Source organism: Zonotrichia leucophrys, chromosome 17 (assembly GCF_028769735.1).
Source record: "Zonotrichia leucophrys gambelii isolate GWCS_2022_RI chromosome 17, RI_Zleu_2.0, whole genome shotgun sequence".
In the NCBI taxonomy this organism is placed as follows: Eukaryota; Metazoa; Chordata; class Aves; order Passeriformes; family Passerellidae; genus Zonotrichia; species Zonotrichia leucophrys.
Window position 1 is genome coordinate 2,104,833 of NC_088186.1, and position 16,238 is coordinate 2,121,070.

A 16,238-nucleotide genomic window follows, 5' to 3' on the forward strand; every position below is an offset into this window, starting at 1 on the left:
TGTGTGTTTTCAGCTGGTGCTTTTGAAGGCTACTCTGTGTGCTGAGTATTTAGCATCTGCTTTGCATGGTACATTTGCCAAAGACAATATTTTAGAATGTGCAGAGATGCCAAACAAGGGGATTTTTTTTATGTATACACATATGCTTTATTTTGTTGAGCTTTGAGCTCAGAGTTGATTGATTAATTGATCACTTTCCCCTTATTACTCAGAGGCAGTTCCCTGCCCATGCTGTACATTGCCATATGGATTACATGCTGCTGCTGTAGCTGATAGAAATGACAATTTTGAAATGTGTTCCCCCTTAAAGTAACAGGTGGAAATAATTGAGGAAAACCACAAAATGGAATGCTGGAGAACTGAGGTAACATGCTGAGGTAACATTTGGTTTAAAAAACCCAAAAATCCCAAACCAAACCTTGTCATTTGATGGATGTTAACAAACAGCTTTACTTGAGGAATTTCCATGATGGCTCAGTGTCTGTTCCTGCTGGAGCTGCTCTGTTTCCCTCTGAACCAGCCTGCTCAGAAGCAGCTCCTTTTGTGGATAGAAAGCTTCCCCTTTGTTCCAGAATTCTTTGGAAGTAGGTGATGCCTCACTCACATAAAAAAGGAGTTTTGAAGACTGAAAAGTGTGAAAAGCCATGGATCTAGACAAGTCTGCTGGAATATCCTTTTTTACTTCCATGCATGCACTTGTAGGTACTTAGAGAGGCAGAGGACATCCAGTTCTGCTCTGTCACACTGTAACAGTGAGAATCCATTTGCTGCTGAAGGGAAAAGAGCAAACTTTGGGAGGGCATCCTTTGTACAGGATAACACAGCTGATGAAAGAAAATCCAGCCTCTTCATGCAGGAGTTAAGCATTAATTGACAAAATGAAGGAGCTCGTTTTTTATCCTGTCCAAGCTGAACTGTTTGAAGTTATCAATGTAGGTCAGAACCTTGCAGGACACCAGGCTGTAGTAGGTTTCCAGTAGGGAGCAATCCTCCCCATCGCTCGTTTCCTTCCAGTCCGTAAATAGCTCGTCCTCTCTCATGGCAGAAGAGGTGAAAATGAATTTATAGCAGCAGGGGTTGTAGCTGATGTGCTTGTCCCCAGCGAAGCGGGAGCTGTGCCTGGCACTGATGCCAGCTCTCTTGGCACAGACCCCTACAAAGGCAGCGGGGGGCAGTGCCAGGGGCACCTCCCTGGCAGCCACCAAAACCTTGCGGGCCACGTCCTGGGACAGGAGGAAAGCGCTGCCGTGGCAGAAATCCGGGTACAACTGCTGGGGGTACAGATGGATGGGGACAAAGCCGGGGCTCTGGGGGTCCCTGTCGGGCACTGCATGGTGAACCACCCTGCCCAGGTAGATGTCCTCCTGCTGGGTTAAGCTCTGCAGGTAGCCAGCCAGGCTGGGAACACCCACAAACACGTCCTGGGCTGTGAGAAGGATGAACCTGGCACGGGGACAGAAAATCACCGTCCACTCCACGCTCATCAGCATCTTCTGTGTCTGTGTCTGGGGGGAGTCGATGAAAGTGCCTTCAATGATGTCTCTGTGCCTTTGGGCCTCCTCCTGGATCTCCAGCTGGGTGCTTGCTGAGGCTGCCTTCCCTACAGCAAACACAGTGAGCACACTGCAGCCCCTGGAGGCCGTGGCGTTGCCCCAGGTCTGCCTGATGGCATCGCGCCTCGTCCTGTTCTCCGGGCTGCTGCACACAACAATGAGCAGGAATATCTCCTGGCTGGAGCAAGTCACTGCACTGCTGCTGCTGGAAGAGAGGTTGGCCTTCAGAGGATCCAGATCCAGCTTCCTGGCCCTGTCCCTGATCTCCAGAGCCTTTGCATCGGTGTAGGAGAGGGGCAGGGACTGCAGGAAGTATTGCTCCAGTAAATCTGCCCCGAAGAGCAGCAGGTGGAAGAGCAGCACATTGCAGAGGATGAAGCACCACTGGTGTGTGCGGAGCCTGCAGAGCGTCAGCTGGAACAGCAACAGGGACACTGAGCTCTCCTGCCTCTCAACCCAAAGGCTTTCCCTCATTTTGCAATATAGCCATGCAGAGCAATCACAACTTCTAGAATGGTCTTTGTATTATTAGTGTGAGGTTTTTTTCTCCTAGAAACTAAGAAATCTGCTTGAGGCACAGTGAGATCCCAGGCTGAGGATGTTACCGTGTTGGGAGCTCCTCTCTGTGCATCCATGTGTGGAAATACTGAATATTTGCTATGAATAATTTTTGACTATTTTTAACCTTTTACTGAAGGCTTGAGGTGCCCCTTAATCTGTCCTTGAAGGAGAACTTTTGGTACTTGGCCTGACCCTGCCCTATGAAAGCTGTCAGGGTTAGAATCCAGAGGGAAAGGCTGGGTTGGATGGGGCTTGGAGTAACATGGCAAAGTGGAAGGTGTGCAATGAGATGATCTTTAAGACCCCATCCACCCCAATCCTGTGAAAGCTGTAAGGGGCTGCAGCACTTACCTGCATGGTGCTGGGAGCTGTCCCTGCAGCAGGGGCTCTCTGGGCACTGTCTCCTGGCTCTGGCTGGATCTGGGTCTGCAGGATCCAGTTACTGCCCAGTACCTGCAGCCTGTGCCTTCCACCTCACCTGCCTGGGCACAGGAAAGATGATCCCCAGGGCTGATCATGTTGCAGGCACATAAAACACAAAGCTAACAAAACCCTGGCCCTTCCCTTCTTTAATTTCTGGCACTTGGAGGAATAAGTGAAGGAATTGTTGGGGCTCACTTGATCAGAGGAACCCCTGCTACTGCTGAGTCTGTCCTTGACCTGCTGGCCCTGGGGGTTGTGTTTGTCACAGCTGTGCCATTGTGGTGTTGGTCCCCAGTCTGGGGCAGTTGCTGGGCTCTGCATCTCCTGAGCTGGAGCTTTGGGGTGGGAGCTTGTGGGATTGCCTCGTGTGGGGTGGGAGCTTGTGGGGTTTCCTCGTGTGGGGTGGGAGCTTGTGGGATTGCCTCGTGTGGGGTGGGAATTTGTGGGATTGCCTCGTGTGGGGTGGGAATTTGTGGGATTGCCTCGTGTGGGGTGGGAATTTGTGGGATTGCCTCGTGTGGGGTGGGAATTTGTGGGATTGCCTCGTGTGGGGTGGGAGCTTGTGGGATTGCCTCGTGTGGGGTGGGAGCTTGTGGGATTGCCTCGTGTGGGGTGGGAGCTTGTGGGATTGCCTCGTGTGGGGTGGGAGCTTGTGGGATTGCCTCGTGTGGGGTGGTGGAGGCCCCCTGAGGCCGTGGGTGCTGCTAGGCCGGGCTGGCTGCAGCCCTGGGGCTCTCCTGGTCAGGCTGTGCCTCGGGCTGCTCCAAGTGTTGCTGTTGGCTCAGCCCTGGCTGCGCTGGAGCCACGGGGGCTGGGGAGCCACAGGGGCCTGGAAGTGCTGCAGGGGGAAGTGCCAAAGACACCACAAACAGGATGGAGCTGTCAGCAGGGGACAGTTGGCTTTGGCACTGGGGCTGGGGAGCACTGAGGGGAGAGGGGCTCTGGGGTCCCAGCAGGGCAGGGTTGGGGGGTGGCAATGCTGCTGTTTGAGGGATGGGTTGGGGTGCTCAGCCTTGGGGGAGCTCCAGCCTCCTTGGGAGAGCAGGGAGATCGTGGGTTCTGTTTAATTCTGAGATTTCTCAGAGGTCAGGGTGCGTTTCTGTTCTGCATCCTTGGGTGAAAGGAGAGCACAGCACTGCTCTGGTTTGTCTTGGCTGGACCATTGCAAGGCTCCCTGCAGCATCCTCAGGGCAGCCTGGATTAGCCCGATGTCCCAGGGACATGGAGGAGAGCTTTGATTTCTGCCTTGAGGGCTCCAGGGTTAATCCCCAGCTCTGGCTGAGCTGCTCAGCTCTCCCAGCTGTGTTGATAAAGGGAACAGAGGAATTACAGAACAAGCCAGGTTCCCAAAATCTGCTCACAGCTTGGAAGTGCATCTTACCCCACTGAAAAACCCCAAAACACTCCCAGTGTTCAATTCCCAGTGTGTATTTCTGCTTCAGGCTCTCAAAAAGAGGGAAAACTTCCCCAGGGCTCATGTGTCAGCTGGGCCACAGCTTCATCCAGCCCAACCTCACACTACAATCCTCACAGAAGTTGTGCTTTGAAGCTGGGTGAGCTGTCAGCACGGGAAGTGTCAGTTAAATGTGTGCCCTGAAATAAAAGGCTAATAAGGAAATTTTTTTCATGTACAATAATACAGCCCTGCAACTCCAGATAGCCATTCTGGGGGAAAAAAATTTCCTTCTTTGAAGATATTCTGTTTCCAGCTGAATCATTTAATAATTAGCAAATAAATACCAGCGTTTGAAACCTCTCACATTAAAAATGGAATATCTTTAGAATAATAAAATAATAGTAATAATCAGCCCCACGTGTGTATCATCCCTGGTGCAATTAGGCCCAGCGTGGTGCTGGCAGCCCTGCTGAAGCCATTCCTTTAGCTCTGCTCTGTGGTGGCAGCAACTTTGATACCAAATATATAAAATTAACACTCCCCAGCCCCAGCCAGGGCACAGGCAGCTCTTGGATGTGGGTTTTTATTTATCCACAGAGCCTGGTGGAGTCCCACTGGGAGAAAGCTGAGGAGCAGCAAGGCAAGGACTGCAGAAGGGGAAAGTGAGTGAGTCCCTGAGCTCCAGGAGGTTTGCCTGGGGTGATCCCTCCATCACCTGTAGCCCCAGGTTTCAGCAAACACAGCACCAGCAGCTCAGGTGTGACCTTATCTCCCTTTTCAGGAGGGTGAAATGAAGCTCAGTTTGGGGAATCTTCACTCCCAGGGAGATCCAGAAGTTTCCTGGATAGGAGTGAGTGCAGGACCCTGGAATGGCTGCAGTCAGGTCAGTGGGGATGGGAACACTGATCCTACAGCTGCACTGAGACCCTGCACAGTGCTGGGGGTGTAAATTAGGCAGTCAACCAGGAGAGCAGATTTTCCAGAGCCACAGGGCTGGAATTTGCTGTCTGTGAGATGTTTTCACGTTTTCATTAAATTTTATGTCCATGAAAAACCTCATTACAGTAGCAGGGATGTAACACTGTGAGCAGCTTGAGCTGTCCTAAAGCTGGGAGTGCTCAGACTGGAAGGAGTTTGGGTTTGATTTTTTGGAGAGTGTTTATTTGGTGATACCCAAAGGTCAGAGCAGAGCTGCCAGGAGGGTGGTGGGAGATGCTGTTGAGCAGGAGCAGCCCAACCTGCAGCTCCTTAAACATCTCCTAAAGGCTCCTGGCTTCCCTCCCAGTGCTGGGAACATTTGGAAGGGGGAGCAGAGCCTGGCTTCCCTCAGCTCTGCTCCACTTCACTCTGTGGAAATGCGAAGGCTTTGGATGACGCAGCGTTCTCAGGAGATGGAGCAGCAGAGGGGGATGGATGGGGAAAATCCAGTGAAAATCAGGTTTCCCAAGAAGAATTTGTTCAAATGTGAATGCTTGAACTCAGCCTGCCCTAGATGTCCTTCTGGGCAGGGTGGGCACCCCTCTCTGTGCCCACCATGGTGCCCTTGATGCTCTCAGGCTCTTCCCAAAGCCAGCTTGATTCCCACAGGCAGGTTTGCAAATTTTCTCTTGCTGCCTCCTGCTCCAGGGACGGCTCAGAACCCCTCTAGAACCCACCTGGCACAACATCCCTTTCCACCAGGCATTCCCTGTGCTCTGGTGGATTCACTTGTCTGATTCTCAGGCTCAGAGATGCCCCTTGTCACCCCAGCAGTCCCCAGCCAGGATGCTCTGGGAACACTCCCAGGTTTCCAAAGTGCTTTGGATGCTACACAAATCATCCCCTTTATTCCAACCTGCCTTTTGCAGCTTCACCAGCACACACAGACCTGAGAGCACGAGGGGCTGCAGAGGGACCTGTCTGGTTTTTAATAACAGCATCAGTTGCAATAAATAGAGATGGCTGTTTAGGTCTTAGTCACCTAATAGCAATGTTTGTGCTTGAAGACATGATTCAGCTCTTGCAGGCAGTTCTTCACCTCACATTCTCCGTGGGGTTTGGGAAATGATGGAAGAAGAGGCTTTGTAAGAGTTCTACAGTGTGTGTTTCACTTGTTATTTGATATTTAATGTCCCTTTGGGCATTAAATAAAAGTAGGAAGCTGAAAAGCAAGCCAGCAAACCTGAGCACTGTCAGAGCAGACAAACATCTCTGTGGCTCCCAAAGTGCAGATGAAGGTGTCTTTGCCTCTGATTTAATGGCTGGGTTGATGAGACTAAACCCAAGTCTTTATAGCCAAGCTTCCTGCATTCTTCTTTTTGTTTTGCATACATCAGTCTAGGAGTTACAGAGCTCTCTCCTTTTTTATGGTAAGTTTGATTATTCCTTCTTGAGATTGCTGACAGCTTTGACAATTCCCTACCTCTGCATTCCTGGGTAACGACAGCCTCAGCCCCCTGTGTGTTCTGCAAGTGCTGCATTGAGCCTCAGAGCCCTGAGTTTAACAAGAGCTGAGTGGAAAGAGCAAAACTCGTGTGAAATGCTGAGTTGTGAGGCCACAGGGCGGAGCAGGTTCCCCAAGTGCTCTCCCTGCCAAGATGTCAACTTGACACTGAAGTTGCTTATTTTGCAGCGGGCCTGAAGTTTCCTTGTAGTTACTAATTCTCAGACTGTGCCATGTGAGTTGCTTTTTTGATGCTTTCTTGGTGCTTTTTGCCTTGTCCTTTCATTGCCTGCAGGCTGTATCTGTGCCTGGCAAATGGAGACTCGCTGAAATTCATTTGACACGCACAACATCCGCAGCGCCGGAGTCTGGGCTCGGGCTCTGCTCTGATTAAATTCACTCCACGCTCTGACAACGTTTCCAGCTGGGAGCAGATCTGGTGTTGCTGTTCCTGACGCCTGTGGCTGCTCTGCCCTGCGCTGGGCATTTCTCCTGGGACAAATGGGAGAAGTCTCAGCTGGAGCATTTCTCCTGGGCACCTCCTTGCCCAGGGTGATGCACCCGAAAAGGCAAAGCTTGCCCAAGGTTGTGGGGGAAACAGGAGCTGGATGCAGCTCCTGGGGTTTCAGTGATGCCCCATCCCCTCCTCTCCAGCTGCTGGATGGATCCAGCTGTGCTCCTGCTGGTCCCCAGGGCTGGGAGGGGCTGCAGCCCCCCAGGCATGGCCATCCCGCTGGTGGGGCTGTGCCCATTGCCCCCCTGGCAGGGGGTTATCGGGGGCTGGAGCAGCACAGGGACCCCCTGACACGAACCCCTGGAGCCCTGTGGGTCGCTGGACACGGATGATGTGCTCTGTGCATGACGACTTTCTCTCACTCTGCCTCTGACTCATCCCACTGGTGCCTCCCACAGGTTTATTTATTGTTCTCCCAGACGCAGGAACAGCAGAGTTGAGTCTCCCTGCCCTGTGCGAGGCCCCTCCTCGGGCAGCTGGGCTGGGATTTGTCAGAGCAGCCTTCAGCAGGGCCTGTCCCTGCTCCCAGCCCTGGGGGTTCTCAGACAGAGGGTTTGCCTTCCCTGGGAGCCCCCTGTGCTGCCCCCCGAGCCTGCAGAGCAGAGAGCTCTGTGTTCACACACACACACCCGGCTGTGGAAACAGCACTCGGGGTGTGCTGCTCATCCCCTGCCCAGGCACGGAGCAGCTCCTTGCAGTGTGTGCTCTCCTGTCCAGAATTTGGCAGGAATGTTGGGGTGCAGCCCCTTGCAGTGTGTGCTCTCCTGTCCAGAATTTGGCAGGAATGTTGGGGTGCAGCCCCTTGCAGTGTGTGCTCTCCTGTCCAGAATTTGGCAGGAATGTCGGGGTGCAGCCCCTTGCAGGGTGTGCTCTCCTGTCCAGAATTTGGCAGGAATGTCGGGGTGCAGCCCCTTGCAGGGTGTGCTCTCCTGCTGTTGGGGTGCTGAGGGGGCTCCCCAGCTGAGCTGTCAGGACTGAGGGAATCAGGAGAACAGCCCTGTAGTAGGAGGTACATGAAATCTTTATTAATTGTGTTTTGTGACAATGTCTGCTGGGAAATGAGGACTTGTAGCATCGATAGCATTTTGGGGAGTGCTGCAGTGAGGCAGGAAGAACCAGCTCAGCCCCCAAAATTCTGAATGACACCTTTGCTGAGAGCACTGCCCTGCCTTTCCCTCATGGTTTCAGGGATGCAGGGAATTGCTCCGTGCTGGAGCTGGGAGCAGAGCCCAGGCCCAGAGCTCTTTCCTTAGGCAGGATGCCACCAGATTGCTCTGCTTGTCCCTGTGGTGGCCTGAGCAGCTGCTCATGGTGGGACTGGGATGTCACCAGTGTCAGGGGCAGGCAGAACCATCCCCACTCTGCCATTCAAACTCCAGCATTTGGATGGGGATGTCCTCTTCTTCTGGCTCTTTCTCTTTCATTTTTCATTTCTCTCGGCATCTGACTGTTTTAAATAATTCCTCCCCCACGCCTGTGTTATCACCCAGCATGTCAATACGCTGCTGTGCCACCCACCCCTCTCCTCGGCGAGCTGCACGTTGACACTTCGCACCAGATAATGTGAGGCAATTAGTGAATGGAGAATAACCTTCCCTCTTCAAAGCGGGCTGGGCTGGGAAGCATCGCACGGGTGGATTGCACGGGGAGCATTAATTGCTTTTCTCTCCGGTGACTCCTGGTGTAGGAGAGTCCATATGGAGAGAGAGGAGGAGGAGGAAGAGATGCTGCGGGAGAAACAAAGTCTGCGGTGCTGGAGAGAAGCGCAGAGCGCAGCGCATCGAGCGGGGGCATTTCCCTCAGGCTCCGGGGGCTGGGGCACGGCGGGGGCTGCGGATCCGCCGGGTGCCCGTGGATCACACGGGCCCTGCGAGGGTGGGGGGACCCGGGTCAGCGGGACTGGGAGCTCTGGAGGGAAACCAAAGCCCCGGGAGCTGCGGGATCCCAGCGTGGGTGGTGTCACCTTGCCTGGGTGGCACTGAAGCGCTGGGTGACTGAGGTGGCGCTTGGCACAGAACACGAGGGGCTGTGTGGCCTCTGTGGGAGCAGTTCTTTACCGGGGTATCGGACCACCAGCCCGGCTCCGGGATCCCAAAAAATGGCAAAATAGCGAGCTGCCCAGCGCCCTGGGCTCGGAGAGAGGAACGGAGAAGGAAGCACAAAGGAGAGGAGTGGGGCAGAACTCCCTGCCTGTGCCGGGGCCGCTCACATCTGCCAGGGGACACAATTTTGGGGCGCTTCACATTTGGCCACACCATCACTGGTGGCACCTCCTGGCACACGGGGCTGAGCTTGCAGGGGACGCACCTTGGAGCCCATCCCGTTAACCCTTTCCTGGCGGATGGCGGCTCGTTTCCAGGCTGCCCACGCTGTCCCTGGCCCGGGGCCATTCCCCAGCGGGGCCGTGTTTTTGCAGCAGGGCCCCCCGGCAGGATGAACGCTGCCGGCCCGGCCGCGCAGCACGGCGCAGGAATTGCCGGGGCTTGGCCGCGCTGTTTGCTTTCGGCACAACCCCGAGGCGCAGCAGCGCTCAACACAAATATTTGTGTGGGTAGTGGAAAAAAGAATCCAACCAAATGATAAAGAAAAAGAAATAAAAAAAGAAAAGGAAAACAATAGAAAAGGAAAGGAAGAAAAGAAAGGAAAAAGGGAAAGAGGGGAGAAAGGGGAAATGAGGGGGAAAAGATAGGAAAAAGGAGAAGAAAAAGGAAAATAACGCAAGCCACCCGAAGGTCGTGCTGACAGAGGCCAGAGGCGAAGGGACGCGGACCGGGGGAATCACCGGCTGCTGCCGCACCCCGGGGGTCGCGGGGGCAGCTCCGGGGCGGGAGGCGAGCGCGGCCGCCGGTGCGCGTAGGGCGGAGCCCGGCCCCGCCCGGTGCGCCCCGCCCGCCGGTCCCGCCCTTCCCCGCCCCTCCCCGCTCATCCCGCACCTGTTGCCGCCCGCTCCCCGCCGCGCTCCCCGCGGAGCCGCCCGGCCCCGGCATGCGGAGCTCCCGAGCGGCCCGCGGGCTGCCGCGGCGGCGGCGCCGGGGCGCGCCGTGATGGGCGGCGGGCGGCGGCCCCGGCAGCGGCACCGGCACCGGGACGGCGGCGCTGGCTCTGCCCCTGCCCGCGGCCGGCAGCCCCCGGCCCGCGCCCCCGGCTCTGCCCCGCCTCGGCGCTCCGATGCCGTTCTCGGGCGAGGAGCGGAGCCTGCAGGGGATCTACAAACCGGCCGAGGGGCGGCCCGTGTGCTCCGAGTGCTACACCAACCGCTCCTTCGTCTACGACGATGGCAGCGCCCACAGGTACCGGGGCTGGGGAGGGTCCCCGGGGCTGCCGTGGTGGGGAGCGGTGGGGCCGCTGCAGCGCGGAGCTCCCGGGGCGGCCGGAGCGGCCCTTTCCCCTCCCGGGGCAGGCGGGACCCCCGTGCCCCGTCCCCGCCGCTCTCCCCGTGCCCCGAGGCTGCAGGAAAGTTTCTGCGGCGCTCGCAGGCCCGGCCGGGTCCCTGTGGGTGCAGCACCTCGGGATGGGGCAGTCGGGAGCTGCCTGGGGATGGGGAAGGGGCGCTTGGAGCCCCCCGAGCAGTCCCATCCTTCACGGGAAGAGAGTCTGTGCTGATCCCTCTGGGGGTGTGAGGGTGAGGCAGGGCTCGGGTGAGCCCCGGAGCCGCCCCAAAGCCAAGGGGCACCCGGGAAATGCTGCATTCCTGTCGGGGCTGCCCAGCCCCTGCTCCATCCCTGGGCTGGGTTTGTGCCGAAGTTGCCGTGTCCGGTGTGAGGGAGGGGCTGCTTGAGAGCAGCGGGACTCAGTGCCACCATCCCCTCGTGCCTGGCAGCAGCACCCGTTCCTCACAAGTGGTCCTTGCCAAAATAGCCCAGTTTTTCCTGAAAAAATGCTGTGTATTATCATTGTTCTGGTTAAATTTACTTCTGACTGCCACACTCATCCAGTGCCAGCTGAAGTGTGCAGATGAGTCGTGTGTATCAATTCGTGCTTGGCAGATTAGGACCTTGGCTGGGTTTGTGCCCTGGGCTGCCCAGCTGGGATTTTTTATGTCTTCATCTGCTTGCCATGATTTAGGGAAATGATCTTTTATTACTGAAAACCTAAATGAAAAAAGAAGGAACACGCTGTTCTTTAGCTCTCAGTACCTTGCCACTGAGGTGGATAATTAATGAAATCCTTGAATGTTGTTTTTTTAGGGTTAAGACCCTCATTATTACCTTCTCTCTGTCAGGGACACAATGTCCAGGGCTCCGTGGTGCCTCAGGACCCCCAGTCTGGGTGGCACCGTTTGGTTATTTTGGGCACAGCAGGGTGGCTGCAGAGCACAGTGCTTTCCCCGGCCCTCCCACTGCCTCATTTTGCAGCTGTGCTTGATGTGTCTGCAGAAATTACACCCTTGAGGGGCTTCTTGTGTCTGTGAAGATCAGGGGTGGGTTGGAGACAGCAGCTCCTGGAGATTTCCAACCTCAGCATTAGGGGAAGATGAGGAGTTCTCCTCATTACTGACACCACAGCCCTGCCTGGGTGATTTATCCTCACCTAATGCACTACAAAACCCTTGCCCAGAGATCCTCCTGCCTGTCTCTCTCAATCTGGACTGAGGAACTTTGTTTCCCAATTATTTCTCTGCAGCTCGATGTGTTCCTAACCCCCTCAGGCTCCGGAGAGGTTGAAATGCCATTGCTTGTCTTGCCTGCCCTTGTGCTCAGCCCTTTGCTGCCCTTCTGGAGACATTAAACAATCTGCCCGCAGCCCTCAGGACTCTGCATTTTCCCCAGCTCGGAGCAGGCTGGTGCCTAATGCACTTTTCCAGAGCTGATCAGCTGCAGAAGCAGAGAAGGATTGCTAGAGACAGGCTAAAGAGAGAGGGCAGAGCAGGCAATGAGCACCACCAGGCCATCCCAGGGGCCTGATCTGCTCTTTGCTTTCCTCCTCTGCAGCTTGGGCTGGGGGCACAAATCCTGCCCCAAATGGTCACCACATTTAACCACCTGCTGCCTCTCAGCCCTGCCTGCCACAAGGGTTTGTCCCTCACTCCCCAAGGGTTTTCCCTCCCCTCCAGGTGTGGTTTGTGCACAGCCCCAGGGCAGAGCAGGGCCCAACACCATCTCCCTGTGTCCTCCCTGTGCTTGCAGGTGTGATGGCAGACCAGCAATGTCACCAGAGATGTGTGTGAGGGATGTGGGAGCCAGGGCAGAGCAGCAAAGATGCAGAACACACTCACTGAACCTTCTGCTGAGTGCTCAGGGGACCTCAGCTGGGCTGACCCTGCTGAAATAAGGGGAAACTCAATTATCCCTTCACTTAGCAAATCTAGAGCTGGCTTAAAAGCTGTTAAAGAGAAATTCTGTCTGCTCGGTTTCCTGAGAGTGGAGATGTGTGTGGAAATGTCTGTGAGCTTCCTCCCGCCCCTCTCCATAATGGTCCTGAAAGTCCCTCCCATGTGGAAAGCAAAGGGTTAAATGTAAACGCACTTGAGAGTTTGTTTGGAGAATAAATACACATTTCTGGCACCCAGAGAGGGTACAAAGAGCCTGAATTTCGCTGTCCTACCTCGTGGGAAATGTGGGTGAGTGTTTTCACAAGGATCCAGGCTGTCACTTCGGGGAACTCAGGATTTCCCCGGCCTGCCCATGTACGGGCACGGTGATGGATGGACAGCCAGATGGAAGGACTCACACAAAAATATCCTGCCCGAGCCGGGGCCAGCGGGAGAGGCAGGGCTGGGCGGGAGCAGGTTCAGATTTCCGTGCTCGGCTGAGGAGCAGCGGCTGGAGGGAGCGCCGGGGCTGCTGCTGGGGGCCCATGGCTCTGCCCTAGACGTACGTGCCTTTTGTCCTGTCTGCTCTTGGGGGATCCGTGTGGCTGCTGCTGTTTGCAGGCTGTGGGAGCAGGGATTTGGGAGCTGGGTGTGCAAGGGAGGTGAGTCCAGTGCAGAGAGGCTGAGCTTGGGGCTGGACAGCAGCAAATGCCAGCCTCGGGGTGTTCCTGTGGGATGGCAGCTCTAGGGAGCTCTGCTCTGTCCCACCTGGCTGGGACAGGGCTTTTGGCCTTAAAATTCACAGCGAAATTTGGAGCAGCCAGGTTAAAAATGCCCATAGGCACCTTCTGCCACTCTGGTTAAAGCCAGACTCTGCCACTCTGAGTCCAACGGCAGGAGAAAAGAAAAAAAGCACAGATTATGGATTGGAAATGGGATTCTTGCTAAGTGTGAGCACTCATCCAGGTCCAGGATGGTTCTCCTGCTTGTCTTTCCATGAATCCAAGGAACTGTCTCAGTTTAGCGCAAGGATGGTCCCTGCAGCTGACAGCCTGTTGTTGTCTCTTAAGTTTTCAATTTTCTGCAGATGGATGAGGAGATGCCTCTTTGGCAGAGCTTGCACTGACCCAGGCTCTGTAGCTAATTAGTAATCAGTTCCTCCAGGCGTGATTACCAGCTTGGACATTTGTCAGCTTCCAGAAAGTCAGCCTTGTGCATTGCAACAACAACTGTTGCTTTGGCTGCCCGTGGGCATCCGGGCCTTGCTGTTCCTGGAGAAATTGCAATGGGGAGCCATAAAACACAGGGCCAAACATCCTGTGTTTTCAGGGTGTTTATGTGGCAGAGATGAGATAGAAATTCTGCTCTTGTTCTCCTCAGATGGTTAGGAAAGGAGGAGCACCCACTAGCACACTTGGCTCAGTGGGAAGAGGCTTTGGGACCCTTCCTGGGTCAGTGGGAAGAGGCTTTGGGACCCTTCCCCACTGTTCTGTCCATAAAAGGAGCCCCAGTGTGCTCGATGTCCTCCTCAGGAGCTGCCCTTGGGCTCTGGCATGGCCGTGTCACCCTTCACTGGAGAGCAGCAAAGTAGGTCACTGCCTGTGCTCAGGGCTCTTTCTGCTCTGCAAAAATATTTACAGCATCTCTCTGGATCCTGCCCGTCCTGCAGCGGCCTCTCCCTGACCCCACGCAATTTGTTTTGGAGCCCTGAGCGTTTCTCTTGCGTCCCTGCCAGGCTGGGCTGGAGTGGGGACATCTCATTCATCCTTCTCATGAATCAGCCAGGCCAGGAGAGCTCCGGCTCAGGTGCCCCTGCCCTGCTGTCCCTGGTGACACAAACTGCAGGAGAGGAGGTTCAGAGGGAGCTGGGGAGGGAATTGTTCCCTGTGAGGGTGGGGAGGGTGCCCAGAGCAGCTGTGGCTGCCCCAAGGCTGGGCTGGATGGGCTTGGAGCAGCCTGGGACAGTGGGAGCTGTCCCGGTCCTTGGGAATGAGATGGGATTTAGAGCCCTTCCAACCCAAACCATCCCTGCCCTTGGGAATGAGATGGGATTTAGAGCCCTTCCAACCCAAACCATCCCTGCCCTTGGGAATGAGATGGATTAGAGCTCCACCAACATCCTCCATGGATAATGGATTTAGGCCCTTCCAACCCAAACCATCCCTGCCCTATGGAATGAGATGGGATTTAGGGTCTTTCCAACCCAAACCATCCCTGTCCTTGGGAATGAGATGGGATTTAGGCTCCTTCCAACACCAACCTGTGTGGGGTTCTGTGGCAGGGACAGAGGGCAGGAGGGAGCAGCCCTTCCCAGTGGCTGTGCCAGCCTGGTGGATTCCCTGGGCATTCCTGCTCCCTCCTGGAGCCATTGGCTCTTTCTGTTTCCACAAGGGGATGGATGGAAGCCCTGTGGTGTGACAGAACTGCTGCTGCTCCTTTGAGCTGCTGCCTCTGATTTCCCTGAGCTCCTGCAGCTCCTGTGATGTTCCTGCTCCCTGGTTGTCCTCTCTGGTTTTATCTGCTTTTCATCATGTCTCTCTCCAGGCTGGAGGCTCCTCCTGGTCTATTTGGCCTTGCCTTGCACAAATCACTTTAAAACCCACAGTTACCTCTGGAATTAGTTGAATAGTCTGTTTCTCTGTGCTGTTTCAGCTCTGAGGAGCCAGAAGTGTGTGTGACTCCATGGTGGGCTTGTCTGGAATAAAAAACCTTCCCTGAAATTTGGGGTTTTGATCACCTCTGAGAGCTGTTGTCTCTGTAGCATGTCTGCTGTGGCTCTTTCCTGAGCGCTGATTTGCAGAGCTCTCTGTGTGCAGGAAGGTGATTGCCCCCCTCTCCCTTTGGATCACTTGGAATTTATTGATGCTAATTTTTGTCTGACATTTTATCACAAAGTCGGTCAGTGCCCCAAGATCTTCCTGTTTGCAGTCTGGTTCTGGTTGGACTCCAGTGCATAATTTGCAGCCATCCCCATCCCCTCTGAGGCCCTGCAGGCCTGGAGAGCCTGCTGGGACCCCACTGATGTTTGCTTCAGTGCTCCCCTTCTGTTTGTCTCCTGCCTTCCAATCTCCCCTCATCCCATCACATCCTGGCCCGCCAGGTGTGGTGACAAACCTGCCTCTGGGGGTTTATTTCTGCAAGACTTTGTGGTTTTGAGCACTGTGAGGAGACTCTTCCTCCTCCCACATCCCTCTATTATTTTCTGCTTCCATAGCAGGGGCTGTTCTGCAGGAGTCTGGAGCATAAAGAAGTTTTTTGTCTCCATGCTCCAACCCTTGCTGTTTGTAGCAGCTTGGGGCTGGGCAGAGGGGAGGATTTTCCCAGCAGTTTATTAGCAGGAATTAGCACTTTCCCCGACTTGCAGGCTTTAATTTATTTTCACATCAGCCTGAAAGCTGCTGACAAACGTGGCTGAGGATGTCATGAGGGGAGTGAGACACTGCCAGGATTGTGTCCCTTGGGAAGGCACAGGCTCATGGAAGAGGGGAGGGTTGGCCACTGGCTCTCAGGAACATCTCTGGAGGCCGTACCAAGGGAATTGTTCTCTTTTTAGGTGAATTATCTGTTGAGGTTTAAATCTGTGTTTGTTGGTTGGTGTGAATGATGAGCCTGGTGTTGTTCCTGAAGGCTGGGTGGTTTTCCTGGGGAATCTGGTGTGCACAGAATCCTCCAGAATTCCCATTGGGACAGGCAGGGCCTCCCTGAGGGATTGTTTGTCCGGCAGTGAGTCCTGGTTCCTGCTTTTCTTGAGCCCTGGGCTTGACTGAACTTTTAGAAGGATTTGTTTTGGCTCCCAGGCCACCCTACAAACCCAGGAGGAGAAAGGGGGGATGTCCTTGCTGGGAAGGGATGGAAATCTGCTCCCACAGCAGAGAGGGGCCTGATGCAATCCACAAATAGCCTGGAGAGGGCTGAGTCAGGAATTTCTGGCAGGGCTGGTGACCTTGGCTCTGCAGGCTGAGAGCTCTGGGTCTGCCCCTTCTCCTGATGCTGGGAATGAGCCCTGGGAGCCCAAGGACAGCGATGGGGACAGAGCTGTGTCCTCAGGCCAGCGTGCTTGGGATGCTGTGCTGCAAGTGCTCAGCTGGGCTGATTGGCGTTTTATTTGCATATTGACA

At 55.0% G+C, this 16,238-nt stretch overlaps 2 protein-coding genes across 6 annotated transcripts in view; one reads left to right on the forward strand and one right to left on the reverse strand.

Moving 5' to 3' along the window:
• Window positions 1-866: 866 nt before the first annotated feature.
• B3GALT9 (beta-1,3-galactosyltransferase 9) lies at window positions 867-2,495 on the reverse strand. The gene is made up of 2 exons (XM_064727914.1): window positions 2,466-2,495; window positions 867-1,967 (listed from the first exon to the last, which is right to left on the reverse strand). The coding sequence occupies exons 1-2, from the start codon at window positions 2,469-2,471 to the stop codon at window positions 867-869; spliced, it is 1,107 nt and encodes a 368-aa protein (XP_064583984.1). The 5' UTR covers window positions 2,472-2,495.
• Window positions 2,496-10,022: 7,527 nt separating this feature from the next.
• KCNT1 (potassium sodium-activated channel subfamily T member 1) overlaps window positions 10,023-16,238 on the forward strand; it is a 78,087-nt gene continuing 71,871 nt past the window's right edge. For all 5 annotated transcript variants that reach the window (XM_064728122.1, XM_064728126.1, XM_064728123.1 and 2 more), the window contains exon 1: window positions 10,023-10,159. In XM_064728122.1, the coding sequence (XP_064584192.1) occupies window positions 10,038-10,159 (122 nt within the window). In that variant the 5' untranslated portion in view covers window positions 10,023-10,037. The remainder of the gene's footprint in view (window positions 10,160-16,238) is intronic.